General features: G+C 38.2%; 1 protein-coding gene across 6 annotated transcripts in view; it reads right to left on the reverse strand.

Moving 5' to 3' along the window:
* Positions 1-486: 486 nt before the first annotated feature.
* Positions 487-26,144, reverse strand: part of TMTC4 (transmembrane O-mannosyltransferase targeting cadherins 4) — a 59,427-nt gene continuing 33,769 nt past the window's right edge. Inside the window, exons 8-19 of one of the 6 annotated variants that reach the window (XM_065057718.1) lie at positions 25,900-25,962; positions 24,821-24,982; positions 23,842-24,044; positions 21,244-21,415; positions 21,031-21,162; positions 13,137-13,216; positions 12,859-12,966; positions 12,595-12,736; positions 11,840-11,954; positions 11,256-11,368; positions 4,280-4,349; positions 487-3,762 (exon numbers count right to left, since the gene is read on the reverse strand). In XM_065057718.1, the coding sequence (XP_064913790.1) occupies positions 3,611-3,762; positions 4,280-4,349; positions 11,256-11,368; positions 11,840-11,954; positions 12,595-12,736; positions 12,859-12,966; positions 13,137-13,216; positions 21,031-21,162; positions 21,244-21,415; positions 23,842-24,044; positions 24,821-24,982; positions 25,900-25,962 (1,512 nt within the window). In that variant the 3' untranslated portion in view covers positions 487-3,610. Of the gene's footprint in view, positions 3,763-4,279; positions 4,350-8,734; positions 9,514-11,255; positions 11,369-11,839; positions 11,955-12,594; positions 12,737-12,858; positions 12,967-13,136; positions 13,217-21,030; positions 21,163-21,243; positions 21,416-23,841; positions 24,045-24,820; positions 24,983-25,899; positions 25,963-26,144 lie in introns of those variants that run through there. The other 5 variants (XM_065057727.1, XM_065057733.1, XM_065057746.1 and 2 more) reach the window with 5 other exon arrangements.

The following is a 26,144-nucleotide window of genomic DNA, read 5'->3' on the forward strand; positions in this document are numbered from 1 at the left end:
CAGAGACTTGACATTCAGATGCTTTATCAGCTATATAATTTAATTATCTGCAGAAAGCTCTCAATTTGTCTCATCTCTTTCCCTCATGCAGCTACCCTCTGACTCTCAAGGCAAAGTACCTGCCAATTTGCTTCAATGTCAGTCTTTTAATATTCTTGGTGCAGATAGTGTGTGAGAATGCCAGAGGCATATGGGACCGGATTACTTCAACAACAAGCGGCAGTGAGATTTTTCTCATATATATGAGGTAACTATAACCTTAGTTACCCTTTGAAGTTAGTGAAGAGAAATACCTGCTTCAACTACATGATGCCTCACATACTAAAAACACCTTCTTTAGGAGACGAATCATGTTTCAGATTACCTGTTTTTTTTTTTTCCCCAGTGACTAAACAGAGAAACTAGAATGAATATCTCAGATGCAGGTATCTCAAGTATGAAGGAAACAAGTTCCCAGTGAATAGGCCAAATATTTTTAACATACCATTCAAAAGTATTGAAGACTTTTATTTCTCAGTGTTCATAAACACACACACAACCCACATCTCTAAAGTTAAAATCCCAAGTATGAAATTAAATAACAGGAAACTTCGGGTACATGGCATTGGTCTAAACATGAGAGAAACATACAATTGGGGAACTCCCTTGGAAGTTTTTGGTGATACCATCATCTATAGCAGTCACTGTGAATAGTTTTCTGACTCCATTTTGCGTATTGAATCATTCTGTAGTTTCCTCCTCAGACCTGTATTTGAACAAGCAATCTTTGGGCGGAAAAAAAAAGTATCCAGGTTTCTTAATTTCACTGCAGAACCAAGCAGGCTAGGCTGATAAGAAGAAAACTTCCATCTTCTGTAATTAGCAATGGTGCAAAGGTAACATGGGGAAAAATCTAGCGTGCTGGAAAGACAGGCAATGTTTCTAACAACAACTATGTACAAAACCACTTCTTCATCTTTCTCTCTTTCCAGGTTCTGAATTCTGCACTGTTCCAGGAATCAGTTATGAGGTATGAAAAAAACAAAACAAAAGGTTAACATTGTAACTATTTTAATAAAACTCACTGTATTATTTGCACCTTCAAAATATTTCTGAAAATAAAAAAAATATTTAGCATTCTTGAAAGTCTTAAGGAATTTTTTATTTAAAAAGCAGTCTTGTTTGTTGTTTCTTTTGAACCCAGTTCTGCCTCAACATTATGCTCGGACATAAGTATACCGTCTTATTAGCATCATACGAGTAATCACATTGAATTTCTATAGCACTGAAAATGATATAAAAACAAATAAATGCTCACAAAAATATATACAGGTAGCCAGAAAATTAATCAAGAAGAAATCATGTTGTCTGTATTGAAAAGACCATTTTCAAATACCAACAAAACATTCAATTTGTTGGCATGTCTGTTCCAATAGAAGGACAAACTGACTTCCACAGAGGAATTCCTACAACAGCTTTGGTTCATAACAACCTAGAGGGAATTCACACCCCATACATAATATTGATCTAGAGGATTTCTGTGAAACTAGTACGGCAGGCAAGAGGGAAAACTACACATCTGAACTTCATGATGAGAATAATAATTTAAACTCAGTATGTCATACTCCAAATATACAGAAAAGACCTGATTATATCAAACACATTTATCTTCTGCTATAAGCTAGCTCATCCAGCCAGATCCCAGCTGTTTAATACCTCATGACTGAAGTAGCTAAGTGTTCTCTGATGAATGTACGGAAAGCCTTAAATGTCTGCTTGGTTGTACTGAAGAGTGTATCCACTTAAGCATGTTTCAGATACAAAAGTTGGTACTGACTAAACCAGCCCAGCTACCAGAAGCTGACTAGCTATACTGGTGCAGCATTCAGCTGAATCAGTGCAGATACTTATCAAAGAGCATGTTTATATCCTGCAAACATGTAGAGAAACTAGTTTCTGACAATTTTATTGAGAAACCAGAAGAAATGGAAATTGCATCAACTTAGTACCCTATATGAACAAATTAGTCCTGCTGAGAAACAGGCTGCGTTAGCAGGAGAGGAGCACTGCAGCAGCACAAATACACGCCTCTGGTACCTCAACTAAAATCATCAGGGCAACACACTGTGTAACGTAGGCATATTAATTTGTTCAAAGCCAAATTTGTGGACAGCACCACATTGCTACAGCCTTGCTAGCTGGATTTATAGTTAGTCAAATAAGAATATTACATTAAAGTAGCTGCACTACTTGTAGTACCCAAAGTAGATTTGTCAAGAGGATGCTTTGGTAGCTCTGCAGTAGCGCAATGTCCTCTGTAGATAAACTTGGTTCTTGAAACAACCTCCAAGAACACCTGTCATTCCCAGGTAAATTTATAATGTAAAAGTAGCCTAGATTCAAAACACAGTATAGATCTAGAATGGTTACATGATGGTCAGATGGCAAGGTCACACGACATCCTGTCCTACAGCAGGCATTCCCTCTATACTTTGAAAGGGCTCTGCACATCAGTGAGCTGTGTATGGAGAACATTGCACAATCTCTGTACAATAATCACTGGACAAATTAGGAAAACTGCAAATACCGCATTGATAATTTTTTTTCCTAGAAGGGGGGTCAGGGGGAAAGGATAAAGGAATATGAAAAGAGAGATAAAGATCCTTAGTTTTCACATCCACTAGCAATATTCTGACCTTAAAAAACAAACAACACAACAAATAAATAGACATGTGACTTCTTCCTAAAGCAGGAATGTAAATATTAGCGCAAGACAAACACCTCTGGACAGCCAGAGTTTAAACCTGTATTAAAGCATCGCATATTTTGAAAAGTGACATTGTATCAATGTGTACCATCTCTGAATCATCCCACATCCATGTGCTCAGTTTATGCATTAACAGCTATGCTTATTTAACTGCCGCTTCAGTACATGCATGAGCCAAGGGAGACAAGGGTGAACCACGTTCCTTCCAGTTAATACATCAACAGCCAAGGTCAGGTGCTCTGCCTCAGCAGTACACTGGCTGATAAACACTTACGGTCAAATCCTTGTCCTCATTTACTCCTGTACAAATCCAACACTTCAAAGGGTGGAGCCAGAAACAACTCAAATTACAAGAGTAATAACTCAAATTACAAGAGTAGACTGACGTGCTGGAGGGAATCCATTCTTCCACTGGCTCTGCAGGACTGGCAGTAGAAGGCAGTAATAAAACTGAAGTGGACAGATATTCATACTTGAAAAGATCAGGATTTAAACAGGAAATTGCACTTTTTTAGAATCACTTTCAGAAATAAAACTGCCTTCTGATATTTATCCTGCTACTAAAAAGTCAGATGAAGATATCAAATTACAAGGGAAAGCTGTGAAATTCCATCTGCATTGCTTTTGTATACCTATAAAAACATTCTAAGGGACTTGAAAAGCAGTTCAAGAGTAAAAGTAAAACGATCCCCCAAACAGCAGCTGAAATGTTGAGATCTGTAGGAGGGCGTAATTGGACATTCAAGTGTGCATTGCTGGTGGTGTTATTATTTTGAGAAATAATGACTGAATCCTTTACATGGTCAAAAGTACCCATGTAACATTAATTACAAACAGCATGCACGGACAACCTGAAAAGAAATATCAGGCACCGCCTTTCTTTTGCAATTGCTCCAGTCTTCGTCTTAAGAGGTTGTAGTTTTCCTTGGTCCCGGGTGCCATAGGATCAAGCTTCAGAGAGACTTCATAGTGCTTCTTTGCCAAGTCAAGATTACCCCAGCGATGATAAAGCACAGCTGGAACATCAATGAGGAATTTCATTAACAATATTGTTCAATAACATGCAATCTTGCCAATCACTTGGAAAACAACATTAAAGCATTTGTTTCCAGTGAGGGTCTCTCACTGGCTGCTGGCACAGTAGCTGCTTGTTCTGTTGCCAAATACAGGAGCAAAGACTGGAAGCAGAACTGGCATGAGAATGATGAAGGAATGAATTGCAATGCAGCCATAAATGGCAGCTCTTATCTGGTGAGCTCATTTTGGGTTACAAGCATAGTATAAATGAACCGATTTGCAGACACTGACGTTCAACTACCTCTGGGCTGGACTGTGCAGCCCTCTTGATCTGTCATATCGTGTGACAGCTTTTCTGGTTTAGTGCCCTGTTCTTCTGGCTGGCAGTTGTTCTAGGAAGTAAAATAGAAATCTGCCCAGCAGCAAGAAGGCTCAAAAGATCGCTTTTTCTTTTTAAACACAATGAATATGAAGCAAACAAACAATACAGCTGATAAGAGTTAGAAAAGCTCTTACCCAAATTACCATGATAACTGGCAGCATTTGGATTGGCTTTAATTGCCTTGAGGAACAAAGCTTCAGATTCCTGAATAATTTAGAAGAAAAAGTCAACAGGACAGTCTGCTCTTGTCATATATAAAATAATGCAAAATTCGCCCACAACTCTAATTAAAACCTCTCCCAAACTATGAAAAATATCTACATGATACTACTGTATATGTATTCTAAGCCTGTGTGATCCTGTAGCTCAGGTGGCTACAGCCTCCAAAAACCAGTAATAATGCTACAAAAATGTGCCATGCTTTTGCAGGCTGCTGTTATTTTAGCAGAGAGCTATTAAGCACTGAAAGTTTGCAAAGCAGTTTTGTTATTTTTTTCTTGGCATAGTTATAATATTTTCAAGCATTACCTACTGAAGTTTTCCCTACTTATTCAATCAAGTTAAGGATAATATAATTCAGTATCTGAGCAAACTGCTGTTTTTTGACACCCTTCCTTTTAAAACAGTTTTTAGCATTTGAAATGGAGCATTCCAGTAAACCCCTTTCAAACGAATGTTTCAACATGGTTCTCAATGAAGAGCAGCTGAGTGCCTGCTACTTAAAAAAAACCATAGAAAATCAAGCCAACTGAAATATTCACAAATTTTCCATATTCCCACTTGTGTGTACTCTTAGGACTGTTGATATTGAAGTACTTAGGAAAGCTGAGCTCTGTCACCAAATATTCAGAGAACAATTTACCACTAAATTTATTATTTAATTCAAACATTATTTTCCCAAACAAGCTGCTAATACAGATACTTTTGTCCCAGAGCATATTTCCTGCAGAAGGTTAAAAAGATACACTCCCCCAATCCAAATGGAGTATATTTACTTGCTTCCATGCAAGTTTAGATATTTTAGAGAGCAAATTTTACATAGATTTCTATGCTGTGCTGTGTTTTAGACAAAGTTGCCCATTCAGGTTTCAATGCAGATGACCTGAAGATAAAATTACCTCAGCATGGTAGGCTTCCATCTGAATGCACATACTTGCTGTCTGAGGTATGTGAGAACAATAACCTGGGGAAAAGGCCTTTCCTTTGTGCTAAGCTTTTCTTACTTATACCCACAAAACACAACACAGGCTCTACTGAAAACCTGTCAGCCAGATTTTTGGTTCCACCGTCTTCTCATGTGAAGCATAAAATAGGTCTCTGTGAGGGTCCCTCAGGGGACAAGAAATTTCTGATTTCAAGACTGAATCACTCAACTTTGAGTGACTTAAGAGCTTCCCAGTATGTCCAAATTCAAATCCAAAGTATGTGATACTTTCAAAGAATTGCTGAGCACAGCTGAGGCTGCCAGTGTTAAGCCAAGAGAGACTGATACAGAAAGTGCCTTCATCTTCTCAAGTCAAGGAAATTGCAAACCCTAGGGTTCTCAACAAATCCTTTTGCAGGACATCCTGTTTCAGGAGAAAGAATACTTGGACAGGAGTGAAAAGAGAACCAGATGTCTGGAAAATTAGGGAGTGTATGACTCCATAGTGCATGTTATAGCATTGCTTTTCCCTGGCATAAGCAGCAGCTTCAGCATTCTCACACCCAGATTATTAGTGTTCCTGGATGCACTGGTCTCTTTGAACCCCATACTGTTTAGTATCTTCTTTAATGTTTTGGATGACAGGACTGAACGCACTTTACAAAACTTTACAGATAGCACCAAAGAGGAGGGAATGGTCTATACACTGGAAAGGAGAGCTGCTATTCAGAGGGACCTGGACAGGACAGAGAAATGGACTAGCAGGAATCACAGAATGGTTGACGTTGGAATAGACCTCTGGAGGTCATCTGGTCCAGCCTCCCTGCTCAAGCAGGGCCAGCTGGCCAGGACCATGTCCAAGCAGCATCTCCAAGGATGGAGACTCTACAACCTCTGTGGGCAATCTGTGCCAGTGTTTGGTCACAGTAAAAAATCATTTATTGATGTTCAGAGGAAAAATTGCCTTGTTTTGGCATGGGCCTATTGCTTCTTGTCCTGTCACTCAGCACTGCTGAAAAGAGCCTGGATCCATCCTCTTTGCACCCCCCCTTCAGGTATTTATATACATTGAGATTCTCCCAACTCAACCTCTCCTCATAGGAAAGATACTCCAGTGTGGAAGGGGTTTTGGTAGATAAAGACTTTGTTGATGAATTAGTCTGGCTCAAAGGAATCTCAAGGCCACTTCGGTAAGCTGAAAACAGAGCCTGCTGTGGGAAAGAGGGGCGTTCCACAATCACCGGGGTCCTGGTGTGGCGTGAATCATCGGATGTATCATCAGTGAGACTCCAGCGCATGGACAGCCCATGATACTCATTTAGCGAATCCATGCTTGGAGCGTGGACGCGTGATTAGAATATAGTTGCATATATAAGGAGGCTGGTTTCTGTAATAAATGGCTTTAGTGTGATTCACATTGAATCGACTTGTTTTGCTGAGTCCTTATTTCGCTCCAACACTCCAGTCCCTTCATCATCTTCATGGCCCTTCATTGGACATTCTCCAGTATGTCCATGGCTTTCTGGGAACTGGACAGAGGACTGCACGTGTAGCCTCACCAGCAGAGAGGAAGGACCACCTCCTTCAACCTGCTGGCAACACTCCTAACACAGCCCAGGATATTATTAGCTTTCTTTGCCTCAAAGGCACACTGCTGGCTCATGTTCAATCAATCTGGTGTGCACCAGGACCCCCAGGTGCTTTTCCACCAAGCTGCTTTCCAGATGGGTGGCTCTCAGCATGCACTGGTGCCTGGGGTTGTTCCTCTCCAGGTGTCAGGCTTTTCACTGCCCCTTGTTGAGCTGTATGAGGTTCCTGCCATCCTATTTCTTCAGCCTGTTTAGGTCCTTCTGGATGGCAGCATGACTCTGGCATATAGGCCACTCCTCTCAGTTTTGTGTCATCTGCAAACTTGCTGAAGGTGCACTTTGCCCCATTATCCAGATCATTAATGAAGATGCTGAACAGGAATGGACAGCAGAAATCTCATGAAGTTCAAAAAGACTAAATACAAAGTTCTACATCTGGGGTCGAATAACCCCATGCAAAAACACAGGTTGGGAAGGAACTGTCTAAGAAACAGCGTTGCAGAAACAGATCTGGTGGGCCTGCTAGACAGCAAATGGAATAAAAGCCATCAGCATACCCTCATAGCGAAGATGACCAACCACATCCTGGGCTGTATTACGTAGAAGTAATGTCAGCACGTCCAGGGAAGTAATCCTTCTCCTCTATTAGCACTTGCGAGACCACATGTGGAGTATGTGTTCAGGCTGGGGCTCTCCATTAGAAGAAAAACCTGGACATACTTTACTGAGTCCAGCAGAGAGCCACCAAGATGTTTAGGGGCTAGAGCACAAGACATACAAGGGGCAGCTGAAAGAATCAGATCTCTTTAGCCTTCAGAAGAGAAGATGAAGGTGAGACATTACTGTTATCTAGAACTACTTCATCAGATGATACGGAGAAGATGGAGACAAACTCTTCTTACAAGTCTGTGAGATGGGATGGGACACAATGGATGCAAACTGGGAAATTCCGAATAGATAAAATGAAACTTTTTTTTTTTTTTAAAAAAAACCATAAGGGTGGTCAAGCACTGGAAGATGCTGTCCAGAGGGGTTTTAGAATCTCCATCCTTCCATAGAGTTGTTCAAGATTCAAGCAGAGATGGCCATGATTTGGGTCAGGGGTTAGACTTGGATGACCTCTCGACATCCTTTCAAGTCAAAATTATTCTATGATTTTAACTCAGTCAGCTGAGAAACATACTGAGACTCAAACATTTGGCAAGTCTAGTGGTGTTGCAAGATAACCTCATCTTCTCATGCAATCATCCAAGCCTAAAAATCAAGTGGATTTGAACGTGAAAGCATGTAGTAATCAAAAGCCCCACAAATTTCTGTTTTTTTTCTGCTGCAAATTTTAGTATTTTGGTCTAATAAGTAAATCTCTGCTTTCTTCACTGGGCAGGTTAACAACAATCAAAGTGAAAGATGTGTTGTCCAATTCAGACATGCTAAAAAGTTGCCACCCAGATAAAGGAGAAGCACCTAATATATGGAGTCATCCTTTCCCTGCTGAAGCACCATGGGGAACATATGCAATGTTACCCAGAAAATTTAATGAAGTAGATTCTAAGAGTTGACTGTCATTACCATTCATCTTGAACTACGTGCTGAAAACATTTTTATCACCACTGCTTTGCTCAGCAGCTAGTAGAAGCACACTGGCTAATTAAAGGCTATTTAAGGTGCATCATATTCATATTACTGTAGATATATGGAGTAAATATACATTCCAATACATTGGTGATATTTCAAATTGCTGTATCTTGCCAAATCTTTAAGTGTTGCCAAGAAACTTGCACACTGCATATAAGCAAAGGCTTTGAGTAAGCACAATACATTCTGTCTGCTGCCAAGGCCACAGCACAAGATTGTGGTTTGGTTTTATATCAAATACAAAAAATGCTGAATGTTTTCAATTTATTGTACTTTTAACAGAAAAAAGCATAGATGTATACATAACAAAAATACAGCACATATATTTTCAAAGAACTAAAGATATAGCTTGGTTCTTCATCCATTGTGACAAGAACAAGCATTTAAAGGAGAACTCTAACTTGGTGTAACAGATGTTAATTAAAAAAACAAAACAAAACCACCAAACCAGCTTATCCTTTATGTGCTTTTGTTTCTGGAACAATAAATCATTCATGAACACAAACAGAAATCATAAAAGGGTTGGCGGTTTTTTGGTCACTTAGGAAAACCATCTTCTGCTGAAAATCAAAGCGCATTGGAAACTGAAGGATAATATTGTGTGCTTATTGGAAGGAAATCTCTCATAACACAGTAAAACCTTTTTGACTCAATGTTTTTTAAAGTAAGAGATAACAAAAAAAAAAAAAACCAGAACAAATCTTACTTTATGGCACAGAACCAATACAGTAACAACTTTTATACAGACACATAGCAAGTAACCTAATAAATGAAATACCTGAGGTTATACAACACATCAGATGCAGCCAGGCAGCCCTCTGAAAATTACCTCCCTCATCTTGAGACACTCCATCCCCAACTCCTTTCCTCTTCTCCCTTAAAGAGCCATCCACTTCTCTGTTTTTACATGGCGAGGGAGTGGACAAGAAATATGGGTTTTCAATGCTGTTTATTGTCATTTAGCATTCTCCCACTTAAAAGATCCTGTATCTCCTCTTTCCTGTGATGCAAAATACAGCTGCTGAGATCATAACCTTTTCTAAGCGAGTCTACCCATCCAAGTCACTAGTCGAGTTTTTTGCTCTACGAAACCTACTAATCTATATTGAACTATTAAAACACACACTGGCTCCCCGCTTTCTTCCCTGGATTCCACTGCTCCTTTTGCTTCATTCAGGATGCTGACTTGAAAGCTACATTTTCCCCTACTATCATTTCTACTTTGTCTCCAACACATTCCTCTGCAGCATAATGACCTTTCAGAGCTCGCAACTAAAATCACTACCTCCTTTTTTATTTTTAAAATCCCCTAAGAAAGACGTATTTCTCCTACACCTGGAAAAGTTTTCTAGCTTGTTTTCAACTTTCTACTTATTTCGTTATAATTGCTCTTTATCCTGTCATGAGGCGTACTCTTCTAGATGAATAACTACACAATTCTGTATTGTTTCACAGTCGTGACTCATCAAAATATCCTAGCAATTACCTCCTCCATCATCTCATCCCTTATACATTCTGGATGTTAATTTGTATCTTCCAGGAACTTTGTTAAAGTAAGTTAAAATATATATTTTCTAACAGTCTCAGGTGGAGAGAGAAAAGAAAGACAGTATACAGAAAAACCCCAGCCAGCCTAGGGAAACAGAAATGGTGTCTGACAGCATCCCTAACACAAACAAAAGCAAGTGCTGGGTTGTCACAGGCCCTGACTTTACACCTGGACAGGTCATGACTGCACAGCTGAACAGGACTGTAGAAATTTAAGTGGACACAGTAACTGGCAGAAAAATCTATTCTGAGAAGCTTCCCATCATAAAATCTTCTTACTTTCCTTGTTCTTTCAGTGCAGCTGGTATTATCATTGCTGCACAATAATATCACTACTAAAAAGCCATTAAAGCCTCTAAACGCCATAGTTCAGTAATTGAGGTTTTTATGAGAAATACCAACAACTTCCTTGATTATTGATTTGTCCCTATCACATACATACCTCAGTGACTATGGAGTCAGTTAGAACAACTAAATATATTAGCTGTGTATGATTTATTCTCTGTCAGCTCATACAATTTATTTTGGAAAATAACTTATTCTCATCAGTTCCATGGCATTTACTACTTGGAAACAGAAGTAGCTAATGCTGAAGTACCATTCACAGGCTGGTCTACTGCATTCAAGAGAAGGTTCAATACATTGCTCCATGTGTGGACTTCTTCTCATAATATTCTGGGATTATCCTGGTATCCCATCTTCAGTCTGGGATTATCAAATCTGTGTATCTCTATTTTAGATAGTGTGTGAGATAGAGTCTAGAATTCATGTCGGGTAATGGTAAACCTTGCTTCCTTTACATCCCAAAAGCATAAGGACTAGCACGTCACATGTAAGTTTAGTTTCTAACTAGGGCCTCTAAAGCAGAGCAGGCTCTCTTCTCTCTACCGGCAGTGAGTCAATACAAGACCCTAACTGCCCTCTAGTGTGCTTAAGAGCCCATTTCTCTCCACTGACCACTGACATAGTTTAGGCCAGCAAAATTCATAACCCAGGCATCTAAATTAAAGTGGGATGAACACTGGCCAGAATCACACAACAATACTGTGGCAGAATCAGGCACTGAGATCTGGTAATCTAAGTCATAGTCCACAATGACCTCCTCAAACAGTTTCTACAAAAAACTTACACCGAGTTTAAACAAGAATAAAACCAAACCAAACACCAAACACTCAGAAAGCTCTAGTTACCTACCTTATATTTTTGTGATTTCCCCAGTACATTTGCCAATGAAAACATAAGGGAATGATCATTAGGTATTAATTCCAGGGCCTCTCTTCCAACTGCTTCTGCTTGAGCTAGATTGCCTGGGAGCCCATGGAGTGGAAAAGAGAAGGCATCTTTTACTACAGTCTCATCAGTTCCTTTTCATGCTGCAAGCACACATATTCTACAAATAGCTGATTACACTCATTTTTAAAGAAAACTAGGCAAATGTAAAATCCTGCAGAATGAGACAACAGAAAACCTCCATTTTGTTTTCAAGAGATAACACCTTCAGAAGAACAATAAAACACAGATTCAAAAGTTCTGGAGTTTGGTCTACAATACAAACATGCTTGCACAATGATGGCAATTAAAATAAGGATCAGAAATTCAATTTATGGGCTGGACTTCAAGTGATGCTTTAAAACCACTGAGTCAGAAGGTATTCTTATATTTACAGAGTGTTTGGGTAACCAGAGAAGAGAAAGAACTCCTTTTAGATAAATAGAGATAAAGCTTTAAGTTTTGCTAGACACTGAATTATTCATTAAAATGTTCAAATAGGCTTATACCTGTGTTATCAAGCAATATAATCATATTGTTCCAAGCCAAACTATGCTCAGGTTTCAGAACTGTAGCATTCCTCCATGCATTCAAGGCATCTATATGGCGATTCAAATCTGCGTACTAAAAAGAAAGAAAAACACAGTAATTTCACTCTGATTTGCTTTACTTTCCTATCGTGCACTAAAGACACAAAAGAGTTCTTAATGTTTCATGCCGTTCTAGTAGAACTCATTTTTATAAACAAAATTAAAAGAAGTAAAAAGAATACTATGGTAGTATAGAAGATAAGAGTGCTATATACTAATTTCACCCTGCTTTTCTGGAAGCCAGGCTTGTTTTCAAATATGCATGTGTCAATAGGATAGGGAAGAAAACCAGCAAACAATTGAGAAATCTACGCAAGAGAATAAGTAAGCATTTAATATAAATATTTCCAGGAATCTAAAGGTATTTTTTTTGGCACAGTTCTTCTACCTAACAATATACTAATGAATGCAAAACAGCCTAATAGTTGGAAATGAGTAATAATACATTTTGAACAAAAGACCACAAACAATATTTTTGTTTCTACCTCTTTATATGAAAAAGTAGGACTACCAAAGGTTGTAGAGAAGGAAGTAAACTGGGGAAGCAATAGGAAAAGCTACCGAAAATATGAACTACAAGTCAAGCAAACTGGAATAACTGTCAGCATTTAACAGTATGGCAGAATTATACACACAGACACACAGATCCCCGTCTAATGATCAAAAGCACTTACCAAGCGCCCTAAATTGTAGTAACAATCTGGATATTTTTTCCTGTGTTTAATTGCTGTCCAGTAGCTTTGCTCTGCCTCTTCAAACCTTCTCAAACTGTTCTGTACTATTCCTAGATTCATCCATGCAGCAGCAAAATCAGGTCTGGGCAAATTGGGGGAAAAAAAAAAAGGGAGAGGATAATTGAGCATTCAGAACACAAGATCCTATTATATCATTTCTGCTCAGTTGATGCAAAACACTGCTTAGCATTGTTCTAAACATACTGTATTTGTACAGCTAAGGATAGTAACTCCTCTGCTTCTTGGAGCTCATTTCTTTCTTTCAGAATATTTCCAAGGTTGTTCATCGCATGTACGTATTTAGGATTCAACCTAAAATTTAAAATTTAAGAGATTATTATTATATATGGGGCATATTGCTGTATGCAAACTGCTAGCTCTGCAATGCTGCAGATCATGAAAATGAATACCTAAGCATTTTTTCATGTTAAACATGAAAGCAATTTTAGGATAGTTCATTAAAGCAGTAAAAATGTTAATACCTTACAGCTTCTCTGTAGTATTTGATTGCAGCACTTTGATTTCCTTTGTCAGCCAGGTTTTTGCCAACATTGTAGTGCACCTGAAAACACAGATGAACATTCTATCAGATGCTATACAGTCAGATATTTTGTGGAGCCAACTTGCTAAAAATTCTTACTCCAAATAGATACAGTCAGCACTTGCATCATTCACAGCTGGTTTTTTTGTAGGCGGATACTTAAGACTGGATAATACATACAATGAAGACAGCAAGACAAAATCTGAGGAATAAATTAATATATCAGCTTATCTGTTTCAGCTGTTTTGAAAAGACTATTCACTTCCTGATTTTACAAATAAGGTCACCACACTTTCCACAAGATGCTCTATTTGGAGACCTTCTGCTCTTCATTTCATTTATTTGTCAGAAAGTAAGAGAAAATGTGACTCAAATCAACTCTACCACAGCCAAAGAAACACTACAGCAATGTGTTGATTAAACTTTGCTTTCAATATAGCATAAACTAGATGAAACTTAACATTAACAGAAAGAATAAGCTCCACATTTCAAAAACAAACAAAAAATAATAAACATGACTATTGTATTGGGATAAAAATGCATCAAAAAGCATGTCTGAAATAAAAATAACATGTATAGCAACACGTTGGAGACCTTGCCTGTTAAAAAGTGGAGTATAAAGGAAGAATCTAGAGCTTGAAATATAGCTACAGGGAAGAAGCTGAACTTATGGCAGGGACTAGACAAAAAAAGATCTATTTCAGGACAAACCTGCATTGGAAGACATCTCAAATCCTACTCTATGGCAACCTCAGAAGACCACATTATCTGGTCAAAGGGAAGACTCAAGTTCAGAAATAATAGAAAAGTACTGTGAGTACTGGCTCCTGAAAACAGACTTCTCGGCAACTAGATCAGAACTCCTTATTTAAATCACCTTACTATTTGAAATAAAATTGTAAATGCTTCATCTAAAAAAAACCACATATTCTAATTTCTCCCATACTTTGAAAATCTAATTTAAATATTTTCAAGAACACTATGCAGAAATTACTTCAGATTGAAGTACAAAAAGATAGGTTTGTATTGCATTTTGATAACTCTAATTTACCTTCTACATTCAAAAAAGGATTTTATCTCACGTGTCTGAAGGAAAAGAATCCTAATTGTATTTGGCACAATACCTGGGATGTATTGACCCAGCACACACACTTATATTTGAACCTAACTGTTATGGTATTTAATTGTTGAGTTCATCTCTATATGGTTGTGACTATGCAGTAACATACAACCACTAAAGAAAGTTAGGAACATTTTCCTTGCTTTCTAGAATGAATTGAAAAAGTGGTTTCACTAGTTTTACAGAGAGCAAAGATGCTATAAAGCTTACTAAGCAGACACAGAAGCAGCTCCTCAGGCTGTAAGATATAAAATAGCACAAATTCAGCATCCCATAAAAGCAGTTCCAGTGCAGCTTTCATGAAAAAAGTCCAGGCACTTCCATTGTACATTCATAAAAATATGACAAGGCCCATATCAAAGAAGCAAGAGAATGGTACATTTATATCAAGACATTGCCATTCATAAAGATCTGCTGACGGTGTAAAAAAAAAAAAAAAAAGACAGAATAGAATTGTTTTCCCAAGAGTTATTAAAGTAAAATGATACAACCCTGAAAGATGTTTCTTAAGACTGAATTCTATCTGTATATCTTTTCCAGAAATTTTTCAGCACACTATGATAACATTCTTACCAAACTGCATTGCTGTGATTATATATGCTGAAGTTTACAGAATCAAAATTTATTCAGAGCAAACTTTGCTGTGCTTCCAGATGAAAGATAACATGTGGCCAAACAGAAGGAATAATGAAAGATTTCACTCAATTGTATATATTAGGCCTTAAAACACCTAACCTCACATTTCAGTATCATCAAACAAGATTACATTTAACCTAATACATTTATTTCTTTGAGAAGCTTTACAAAAGTTGACTTTTTTTTTAATGTTTTACAAAAGTCATGCCATTACAGAACCATTTCAGTTGGAAGAGACATTCAGAATCATCAAGTCCAACAAGTCATAAGCTTTACCGAAAGAAAAATATTAAAGACTAGGGACAGAGCATATGAGAAAAAATTTGGTATGCACCAACCACTCAGTCTTTTACAACATGTAACTTCTTCATATCCATTTCTATCTCAAAAGCTGCAGCAGAAAGAATATTTTTCTCATGTAAACACAATTGTGCAGACTGCAGAAACCTGAGAGATATCAATTCTCTCAGGTCAAAACACCAAATGAAATATTAGGTGTACATGTACGTTTTGTCAACTGAATGGAAAAGGTGTACTATAGCCTATTAAAGCTTATAGCAAAACTATTTAAATAAACTATTGGCATTTTTGATGGTGTATTTCCCTGTCCTCAGATATAGCTTCTGTATGAAAGGAAATGGTGTTTCTATGGAGTACTTCTGAAAATGAAGACTTCCATCTTGTACTTTGGTATTGTAATTTCTCTTAAAGTGAAACTGTAGCCTTAGCTTCTATTAATAGGGGGGTGACAGAGAAAAATGGGAGAGAAGAAAAACTAAAATAAATGTACCAAAACAAGCCCTCAGCCTACCACAAATACCGGATGATAAAACCAGCTCTACAATGGATTATAATACATGGTAACCTCCTGTTCTTAAGAGCAAAGTCAGCAAAGTCAGGCACACAGAGTCACCCGAGAGGTTCAGGTGATTTCTGCCGTACAGCTATAAGTCTCACTTCACTGGCTGTGACACAGAGATGTCAAGATGCTCTGCTCCCCCAAAGCGGGTCTAGAATAACTTTCTACCCCCCTGCAAAGCACCAGGTTGTAACTCTTCCTGACTTCTCCCATGACCCCCCTTACTTGCAGAACATGGGGACAAGTGTTTGCTGTCCAATGGGTGGGGAGAATCTGGCCTTTAAAAATGAAGGCCCAGTGTCATGTTTTAAATTTCATCGCTAGGGACGTGGTTCTTCTGCCTTTGACTAGATACTGTGCATGTAAGCCTGGGAGAGAGGATTTTCCTTTCCTGATTAAACATTTAAGAGCAGACATAGAATTTCATTATTAAATGATTAAGGATAGATATTAACTGGACATGGCATATTTAATTATGCCCACGTGCTCCTTTATCAATCTTAAACCAGTAATTACTTTACAGTAATAGCTCGAAAAGGAGCCATTTCTCAGGAATGTATAACAAGAAAGTATTCTCCAAAACCAGGGCAATTAGGTAAAAATACACTCGGGTAGAACCTAGTTATCTCAACAGGCATGTGTTGTTTAAAGTTAACACAACCATGGTACCACAGCCTAGCCAAAGATTTGGCTCTGGGTGTTTGCCTGGTCGCAATACCTCAGTCAGCCCAAGAAGCCAGTATAAAGAAGCAAAAGCAATGTATCATTCTATGTTAGACACATGTAGTGCTTGAACTCTTATTTGTTTAAATGTGCTCACACATTTAAATGAGGAAGAGAGAAAAAATAATCATATTTTCCTGTACAAAACCAAAATTACCATCAAGCTGATTTTTTTTCCTCAGAGCAGCGTAGGAAGAAATTGAAATGTAGAATCATCTTCTAGGAGGTACACCCCCTCAGCTGGAGCTCTAGTATTATCAGCTATTTTATTCTCTCTTCCTAGCTGCTTATAATCACCTTTTCAGCATGAACATTTGCTGAGAAAGATGGAAGCAAAGCACAGATGTCAACATTTCTACAAAAACATGCAAATGCTTCTGTTTAATGCTGGCTTCTTTCATCAAACACTCTTCTCTTTCCTCTACTGGTGAAATTCTGTTTTCTAAATAATAATACAAAGCATTTTTGATCTTCACATTTTGTTTGTGCAGCTAATGTGGTCAAAAGGTTCTTCTGCATGACTGTGCTTGTATAAAAAAAAATAAATTCAACGTCTAAAATTGTATTTATGCGTCAAAACACTGCAGATAGCCCCTATAAACATAGCCTACAACACTCAAGGTAAATTCTGCGGAATGAAAAAAAAAATATATATATATATATATGCTATATATAGCATAGAAAAAAAATTCTCAATAAATTCTCAATATCTAAAGGAGGCACTCTCAAGCTCAGCTTCCTAAATTCTTAAACAGCAATAAATCTTGTTCTGTCACTACGAGGTTTTATAAGACCTTTTAAGAGAGTATAGAAAGCAATCTCACAAACTCTGTTGCAAGTTTTCAGCATTAGCATAGCTTGTCTTTGACAAACTTATATCCATAAGAATTACAATTTGCATAAATTATTGAGTAAAAAGTTACGACCCTTGGTATGTCAAGGCAAACTGGTTAGTAACACATTCTGTTGGGAGTATCATAACTTCTTCACTTATTATTGCAGAAATGGCTTTTTAAAAATTATGTTTATTAATTCCTATCCTTTGAAGAAAAGCCAGTATTGAGGAGAATGTAGAGATGACAAACAGAAAGTTAACATTTTACAGTCATTTAAATTCAGTTATTTTAAATCTAGGGTAAGAAAAATGGTGGCTATTTCCCATGTATTTAACAATGCACTTGCAAATTTTATTTAGATAATCAACTCAAGGAAGTCATCCAGAAATAAAGACCAACTCCGTATTTTTAAAAACTGCTGTGGCTTTGCTAAAAGCTGAGAAAAAGTAACTACGCACTTCCAACAGTAACTTACCACATGGCAAAAAAGGCAGTCAGATGAGCATTTTTGGGAATAATCTTTGAAATTAAAAGAAACAATGTGTAAAGACCTCAGAAGGAGAGGGCAAATACAGCAACGTCTAGGGCAAAATCTCATATGACCTTATGTATCCACAGCTGCTCTAGTTATCAGCACTTCTTTTGTCATCAGTGGAGAGAAACGCACAGATCTAGGTTATGGCTCTTCTGTCCTATGTCAGTCATTTAGTCCAAGGTGATGATGGAACTATGTGCTAAAAGAGACAGCTTCTCTTCCCCAATCATAATGGGAGCCTGGCTGACTCACTCAGATGTAGACGTCTAAAGCTAAGGAAATAAACCCAAGCCAGTAGTCTGATACGGTGAAACAGTAGTTATGCTTTTATTATGGCCTGTAATTAGATATTCCACTACTTCAGCAAAGCACTCCAGGATAAACTTGCAGCATAATGACATTAAATGAAAAGATGCCAAATAGGATCCAGTGAGTCTTTAAGCCAGTAGCACTGACTTATTCCAAATTTATAAACTACCTATAATGTAAGATCCACATATCAGGAGAAAACAGTGTCTGTAACTGTTCATAGCATTTTCTTTAGCAGAAACAACACAGGCCTGGTTCTAACTCACAGTAGTGTGTATCACCACTGAGCTCCAGCAATTAAATCAATCTATGTGGCATGAAAAAAGTTGGTAAGAGGAAATGGAATCAATATACAGGCACCTTCTGTTCAGCTAAGAAAAATACTGCCAAATGTATTCAAAATGTATATTGTTTCAGTCTAACAACCTTTGAGACAAACTTAGGTGTAGGACTACGGAAGTTCAAATGTCTGACATGTTTAATCAAGATCTGTAACATGCTTCTTTCTTAAAAAAATAAAGTCCATATAATATATATAACACCTATATTTTAAATATTATTTAAAATATTTACAACATTTAAAAATCTGTATTGTGAGCTTTTTTTTTTAAAGTCAAAATCTTTGTAACTTCCTTATGGTACATGATTATTTCCAATAAATTTTAAAATCACTGGGTAACATTTATCAAAGTTGATTCTAAATATCATCCTCTTGAGCTAGATGCATCCATCACTCAAGGGGGTAGATTCACTCCCTATGCCAGACAATCTGATTTAATGCAGTTTCCACACCTCTATCTAAAGAGATGTTTAAAGAAGATGAGTCTTGAAATCAGATAAGGCGCTGCTGTAACTACTTGTTACTTAGAATTAAGGTAAGTTTACACTGCTCACATCCAGAGAATTTGGAACTGAAAAGAGCTGTACCGCAAAACACGAAGTAGGAGCTGCAGCTTTTGTTGCTAGTTGAGAGACACCTGGAAATTCTGTGACCCTACTACATAAGGGAAGTAAAGCATGACTACATTACACATATTAAAGGTATTCCCAGAACAACAAGAAAAAGCTATTATCCATGTTGCATCTTTTGGTCTGCATCAGCCTTCTACTGAAATAAAAGGGCCACTAAAAGAAAGTCCTGTGGAATCATTTTTAAAGGAAGTCTGCAATTTCAAGACAACAACAAAAGATCAGAACAGAAACTAGTTCCAATTTTTACCTTTGTCAAAATTGACTAAATATACCTGAGTTCATAGAGAAAAAAACAGATTGGCTCACACACATGGGCTCTCTAATGCTGTTGCCTAGAAAAGTTCCCTACTACTGTGATTTCAAAGTTACTCCTTCAGCAAAATTAGAATGTGAGCCCACACAAAACCCTCCCTGTTCACATCGCCACGCTTTCCATTTGCACAAGCTGTCACTAGCAGCAATACAGTTCAGGCATGTCTACATGACTCAGTGTTGACAAACACAAGCTCATTTTCCCTGTGCACCCATTGGCTTTGGACCAGCTGCATTAGTTCAGTAGCTTGCACACAGCTTATCGGCTCAAGCACAGCGCTGTGCGAACGCAGCTACACAGCTTCCCAGCCAGACATGGCTTGAGTCCAAGGAGCTTGGAACACAGGCAAAGAGTGTGGATCTGTCTAAAGCACTCTTAGCATGGCAGATGGATGGAGTTACACACAAAGAAACATATTGCATTTGCTCCATTTGTAGTACGGGCTTGTCGTCCAGAAGACAGGATACACTGAGGTCACCATTAAAAAGAAGATGGCTGCCTACCACTGCCACACAATAAAATACAACAGCCCTTTTTCCGTGTAAAGAAATCTAAGATTATTGAAAGACACCACCATGTTGTAAATAATGGCTATAAATGTTTTTTACAGCTCACTGCTGCATATTTGTATTCCAGTAGATGCTAAGTTTATCATTCTCTTTGCAAAAAGTTGAGCATCCACAGATTCCTTTTAAAACTCTGTATTGTCTAGATTCCAGTCTAGATCCCAGAAATCTAATCTTTTAAAACCTCAATGTATTTTTATTGACAAGCTGTGCATTCCTATTCCTAGGCTCTTCAAAGAGAGTCTCTGCTAAAATACAGACAACATCTAGAGCTCTGTGGTGTGCTCCAAAAGATCACACTCTCAGCTATCAAAGGACTGTTCTAGTGGCAGGCTAGATTCAGTCTGCTATGCCAGCCACTGGTGTGCATCTCAGTGACACATCCTATCCAATGCCACCCTCTTACTTGTTCCCTCAGTAAGCCTTGCAGAGAATGTTGCAGTTTTCCCCTGTGCCCATGTCTGAAGACTCTAACCCATTAAGCCACTGTAGAAAAACAGAAGCTATTTTACCCTGGCACCCAGAGTTTACACTGATTACATGCTGCTTTGTCCCTCAGCTGTGTTTGCTATATATGCCACTGGAAGGTACGCAAATGGATTTTAAACACTTAGGCATTATTCGGGTGAATACATTGCTATGACTTAATTTCTTTTCGAAATTTTGTTGTTATTAGTTGATTTTATTAGCAGTACATCCAATTTGACTGGATGCCTTTCCTGAAGTGTATTCCACCTTTTCCCTCCTTCCCCACTCCCACCCCCAATTTCTGAACTACAATATTGTGATTTGTACTGTCTGGTATTTTGACTATGCTACCACCATAATTTAGGTGTCTGACATGTCAATGTCATATTCTTGCACCAAGCAAGACTGTGAATAACACTGTACCACAATATGCTTAACACCTCTATCCCAAATTTCAAAACACTTAAAAAAGAGACTCAAAGTGCACGAGTGACTTACTTTTGCATTCAGAGGGCACACAGACAGTGCACTCCTAAAAAGCTGTTCTTCTGACCTCCACTGACTGCTGCGGAGTGCACAGCGCATAACATTTATCAACAAGATTCCAAGTACTGCCACAGCAAGAATTTTCTTAAAGAAAGAGAGACAAGTTAAGAAACAAACAGTTCAATTAAAGCACTTAATCAACTTTACTGATTGTTTTGATGGTACCTTTTTCTTGGCTTGCTTACTCAAGAGACTAAATCCATATGTAAACAGTATACAGTATCCAATGCTGGGGAGGTAGATGACTCTCTCTGCAATAACAAATCCTACTCGGAAGAATAGATTACTTGCAGGAAGAAAAGGGATAATAAGAAATCCAAGTCCCAGTGTAAGAATTCTGTAAACAAGAAACAGATTCACAAATTAACCACAAATCTTAACAAAAGCACCTTTTCCACTTAACATATAAACTTTAAACATTGTAGAAGGGTGTGTATATGGAACAGGGCATTCAAAAGCAGCCTTTGAGAGCTACTAACAAAATCAGATTGAATTTCAGTGAGGTTTTGACACTTCATTCCATTAGCCACTTTTAAAATCCTAGCTATAATTTCCAGAAAAGTAACGTTCATGCTTCCAGGCCAGAAAATAGCCCCATTACACATCAATTACATGATTCCTATTTAAAATACACAGGCAGGAAAAGCAATGGTAAAAATTACCCATCTATTTTTGGAACTGATAAGACAGTAACAGGGGAAAAATACAGGTCACTGTTAAAGAAGAAAATTTGGTACCCACCCTACTGAGAGCATGTTTTCTTTTCTAACAAATTAATCAATAGTAAAATGCATTGTTAACCACTTGAAAGTTAGTAATCTATGCCCTTTCTACAGCCAGCAGAGAGAGGTGCTTCTCGAGGGCAGCTTGTCTTCCTTGTTTTAGGTATGTATGTTCAGATGAGTAATCCTCAGCAGGTAACTCTTTATGGGCTACACAGAGCTTAGACCACTGACACTATGTACCTTACTTTTACAGAGCTGACATAAGAGAATAAGAACCCCACGTCTGTGTCAGGTGTTTGTTTTAAAGAGCACAGGCATGGTAGTTTTCTGCTCTAATTTATTACAAATAAATCTCTATACTCTCTCCCAGGTTCCAGTATAAGTTGGGGAATGACCTATTAGAGAGCAGCATAGGGGAAAGGGACCTGGGGGTCCTGGTGGACACCAGGATGACCATGAGCCAGCCCTGTGCCCGTGTGGCCAGGAAGGCCAATGGCATCCTGGGGTGTACTAGAAAGGGGGTGGTTAGTAGGTCGAGAGAGGTTCTCCTTCCTCTCTACTCTGCCCTGGTGAGAACACATCTGGAATATTGTGTCCAGTTCTGGGCCCCTCAGTTCCAGAAGGACAGGGAACTGCTGGAGGGAGTCCAGCGCAGAGCCATGAAGATGATTAAGGGAATGGAGCATCTCCCTTATGAGGAAAGGCTGAGGGAGCTGGGTCTCTTTAGCTTGGAGGAGACTGAAGGGTGACCTCATTAATGTTTACAAATATCTAAAGGGTGAGTGTTCTGAGGATGGAGCCAGGCTCTTCTCGCTGACAACCAGCGGTAGGACAAGGGGTAATGGGTTCAAACTGGAACACAAGAGGTTCCACTTAAATTTGAGAAGAAACTTCTTCTCAGTGAGGGTGCCAGAGCACTGGAACAGGCTGCCCAGGGAGGTTGTGGAGTCTCCTTCTCTGGAGACATTCAAAACCTGCCTGGATACATTCCTGTGTGACCTCACCTAGGTGTTCCTGCTCCAGCAGGGGGATTGGACTAGATGATCTTTTGAGGTCCCTTCTGATCCCTAACATTCTGTGATTCTGTGATACTGTAATGTAGCAGTGTCCTCTTACTCTTTTCGCATCCCCAAGCATCCTAGGTCTTCACTATACTTTTCGTCTTTACTTTTTACTAAAAAACTGTTCAACAATATAAGCTTACTGAGCGCATTTTTACTTTAAACTATGACATCGCTTGTAGCAAGAATTTCACCCCTCAACTAAATTATTTTATCTGTGAAAATGAGGATGGGAACAGAAGAAAGGAAGGCAGGTAGGATGTTAACATTTGAGGGTATGAGGGGCAAGAGATACAGAATACCACAGCAAAAAAAAAAAAGAAAATATTTAGCTCTCTGAACAACAGAATGAACTCATTGTGATTGCGCTTCTGAAAAATTTTAAAGAACTGAAAAATCAATTATACATAAAATCAATGGGAACAGACCCTGGAAAGTTAAACAGAAGCTCTTAGAGAGACAGAGTAGTGTACAATAACTTTTTTAGTTCCTTTGGATAAAATACAAGTGTTTCCTCAGTAGATACTATGGGTCAGCATTTTACTTTTTAATTTTATGGCCACGGCCAGCATTTCTATCTCCTTTCAAGGCACATCTCCTCACTCAGTTATTATTAGAAGATTAAAGGAGATGAGGACTTGCAAGAAATAGGGACAACAACATACATAATTTCCCATTCTGTTCTGAGCATATATTACTTTTTACCACCTACAGTGTTAAGGATCTCAAAATGCCATTTCAGGAGAAAAATAAAGCAGCCATCCATACTTCCTCCTCCAACTCTGCTTCCCACTAGTCAGTGTACAGTGATGGGCCCAAGTTGGGATAAAACAGTAATGACAGCTATAAATATTTATTTGAACTGCATTTGTTACACACTAGTTCCACTGAATTGTTAAAATTATCAGTAGCGGATTTAACAAAATAATACTGTACTCAAGTTGATCAGGCATTTAAAATTCATCACTGTCTCTTACCTTCTCTTATGGCTGTCTTCTGAGCACAGAGCTTGGCATATCAGACCAATTAGGCAGAACCAAAGTGCTGCTAGTGCAATTATCCTCCAGTCACTGACGGATTTAATGAGGGGTATGCAACCCATTGACCAATCAAAACACAGCCACCAGGGACACAACAGCAACCATGCATTCAGCGAATAGTAGTAATTATAGTTTATAGCCTGTCAGTCAAAAAGAAAACAAACATTTATTTGATACTAAACTTAAGAGGGGGGCAACTTTCGTTCTCTGTGCTATCATTTCCCTTATCACAGAATACCTTGTACAACAAAGAGGCCTTAAATACTGTTAGAGCACAACTAGTTACATATCCATTTATTTTACAGCTGTGAAATTATTATTATATTTTTTTTTTTTAAACACAGCTAGTTAGCTTTCCTATTTAGAGCAGGGAAATGCAATCCTGGCTGTCCAGCCAATATCCACATGTAAAAAGAATAATCTCCCACAATAGAAGAAAATGGCAAAAGACAGCACGCACTGTCTTCGCCCTTTATTCTCCATGTTCAGAAAGAGCATTAATGCAGTCAGACATGTAAAGCCAAGACATACTCCAAATGTATCAGACCAGAACTTTAAGCTACTTTCTTCAATTGTGAAAGAACAGATGAAGAATCAAGCACAGTATGTAGAAAAGGGATGAAACCCAGAAAAAGCTAAATCCTTGCATGCATGGAAAGAATAGTGAATAAATGGAAAAGTACTTCAATGTGTGCAGTGCATGCTAAATCAAATGCAAAGAATATACAAGGTCTACTATTTCAAAAAAACCCCAGAAAGTCATCACAGCAGCACAAGGGAATGTGACTCATCACACACCTTGAATCATAAAGACTGCCCACTTTATTGTTTCTTTGAAGCACAGAAACAAAAATCCAATTTGATGACAAAGACAAATGTTCTGAGCTGTCCAGAAAAAAGCAACTTCATAACTTACTCTCACAAACAGACTGTCTGCAAATGAAGCTGGGTTGTCTACTTCAGTGAAAGCCGGTGGCCCTGTGCCCATAATCCTCCAGCGTATATAAAGTATACTGGCCCCTCCAGACATCAGAAGAGTTATCCTTAAAAGCAGCCCCTTTCTTAACAGACCAGTGTTCTGCAGGAAAGGAAAAAAAAAGAACACAAAAAAGGAAAAAAACAAAACCAAAGACCAAACCTCATATAAAAACCATTATTTTATTCTCTTCCCCACTATACTGAGGTCATTTCCGCCAGTCTCAGGAAGAAGAGACTGTATTCCTATGCATTTTTGCTATCAGAGTTGACATTTTTCTTATTTTTGCAGTTACTAGAAAGCTCTCAAACTGTACTGTGCACTCACTGACTAACTGCAAAATGTTTTTTGCAAACATTTTGGTTTCCTTCTCAATCGGAAAAGAAAACTTTTTCATTCAAGAAGTCTCTCTTCTACAAATCCTCTGTAAGTCTATAGCTGATGTAATTTTACACAGCAGTTTCTGATAGGGAGTTTGAGCAGAACACAGCCTTTTGTATATAGCATATTAAATTAATCTGTCTTTTTAAAATGGAGAATGGTTACTTTGTGAACTTTGTTTTAAATAACTGTATCCAGTTGACTGCTTATCATGGAAAGCTTCTGTCCACTTATGTCTCTTCAGCAGTAAAATTACATGCATACAAGAAGACGCCATAGTTAAACTGGATGGGAAATGAAGGACATAGGTTCTCTTTGACCCTCTGTATTACAGTGCTGTAGAGCTGCCTTAGAGCTCTCTGAAACCTGATGGCTGAAATTATTCTCTGCAGCCTCAACAAGTCTTTAGAGAAGCAGAAGATCGAAGACGAGTTTCTCTGAAATGAGAGATCATTTGAGGCACTTCTCTTCCCATTCTACACGTCTGAAGATGAAAGTATCAGTGAACTATGGATTTTTACATGGAAGAATTGACTCGATCTTTAAAAATGTGGTCGTGTGATCTCTAGTTTTAGCTTTCCTTTATTCCTACCTTCCTCCCTTAGTCTGATACACTCCTAGTACCTTTAAAAACCTACCTGATAGTTATACATGATCAGTTCTATGTCCTCCATAGGAGCTGGCATGCTGATTACTATTACCTATTATTGCAATATGCTAATTAGTAAGGACCACCATAATTATTTAGAAGATCAATATTAGTTATTTCTGAAAGGAAGAAAAAAAAAAGTACGCTTACGGCACAAAGACATTCAACAGTGCCCTGACTGAAGATATTTATTCTCTAAAATGATGAAAAAGTTGTTTAAAAGCAACATTCAGA

This window comes from Columba livia, chromosome 1 (genome assembly GCF_036013475.1).
Source record: "Columba livia isolate bColLiv1 breed racing homer chromosome 1, bColLiv1.pat.W.v2, whole genome shotgun sequence".
Taxonomy (NCBI): domain Eukaryota; kingdom Metazoa; phylum Chordata; class Aves; order Columbiformes; family Columbidae; genus Columba; species Columba livia.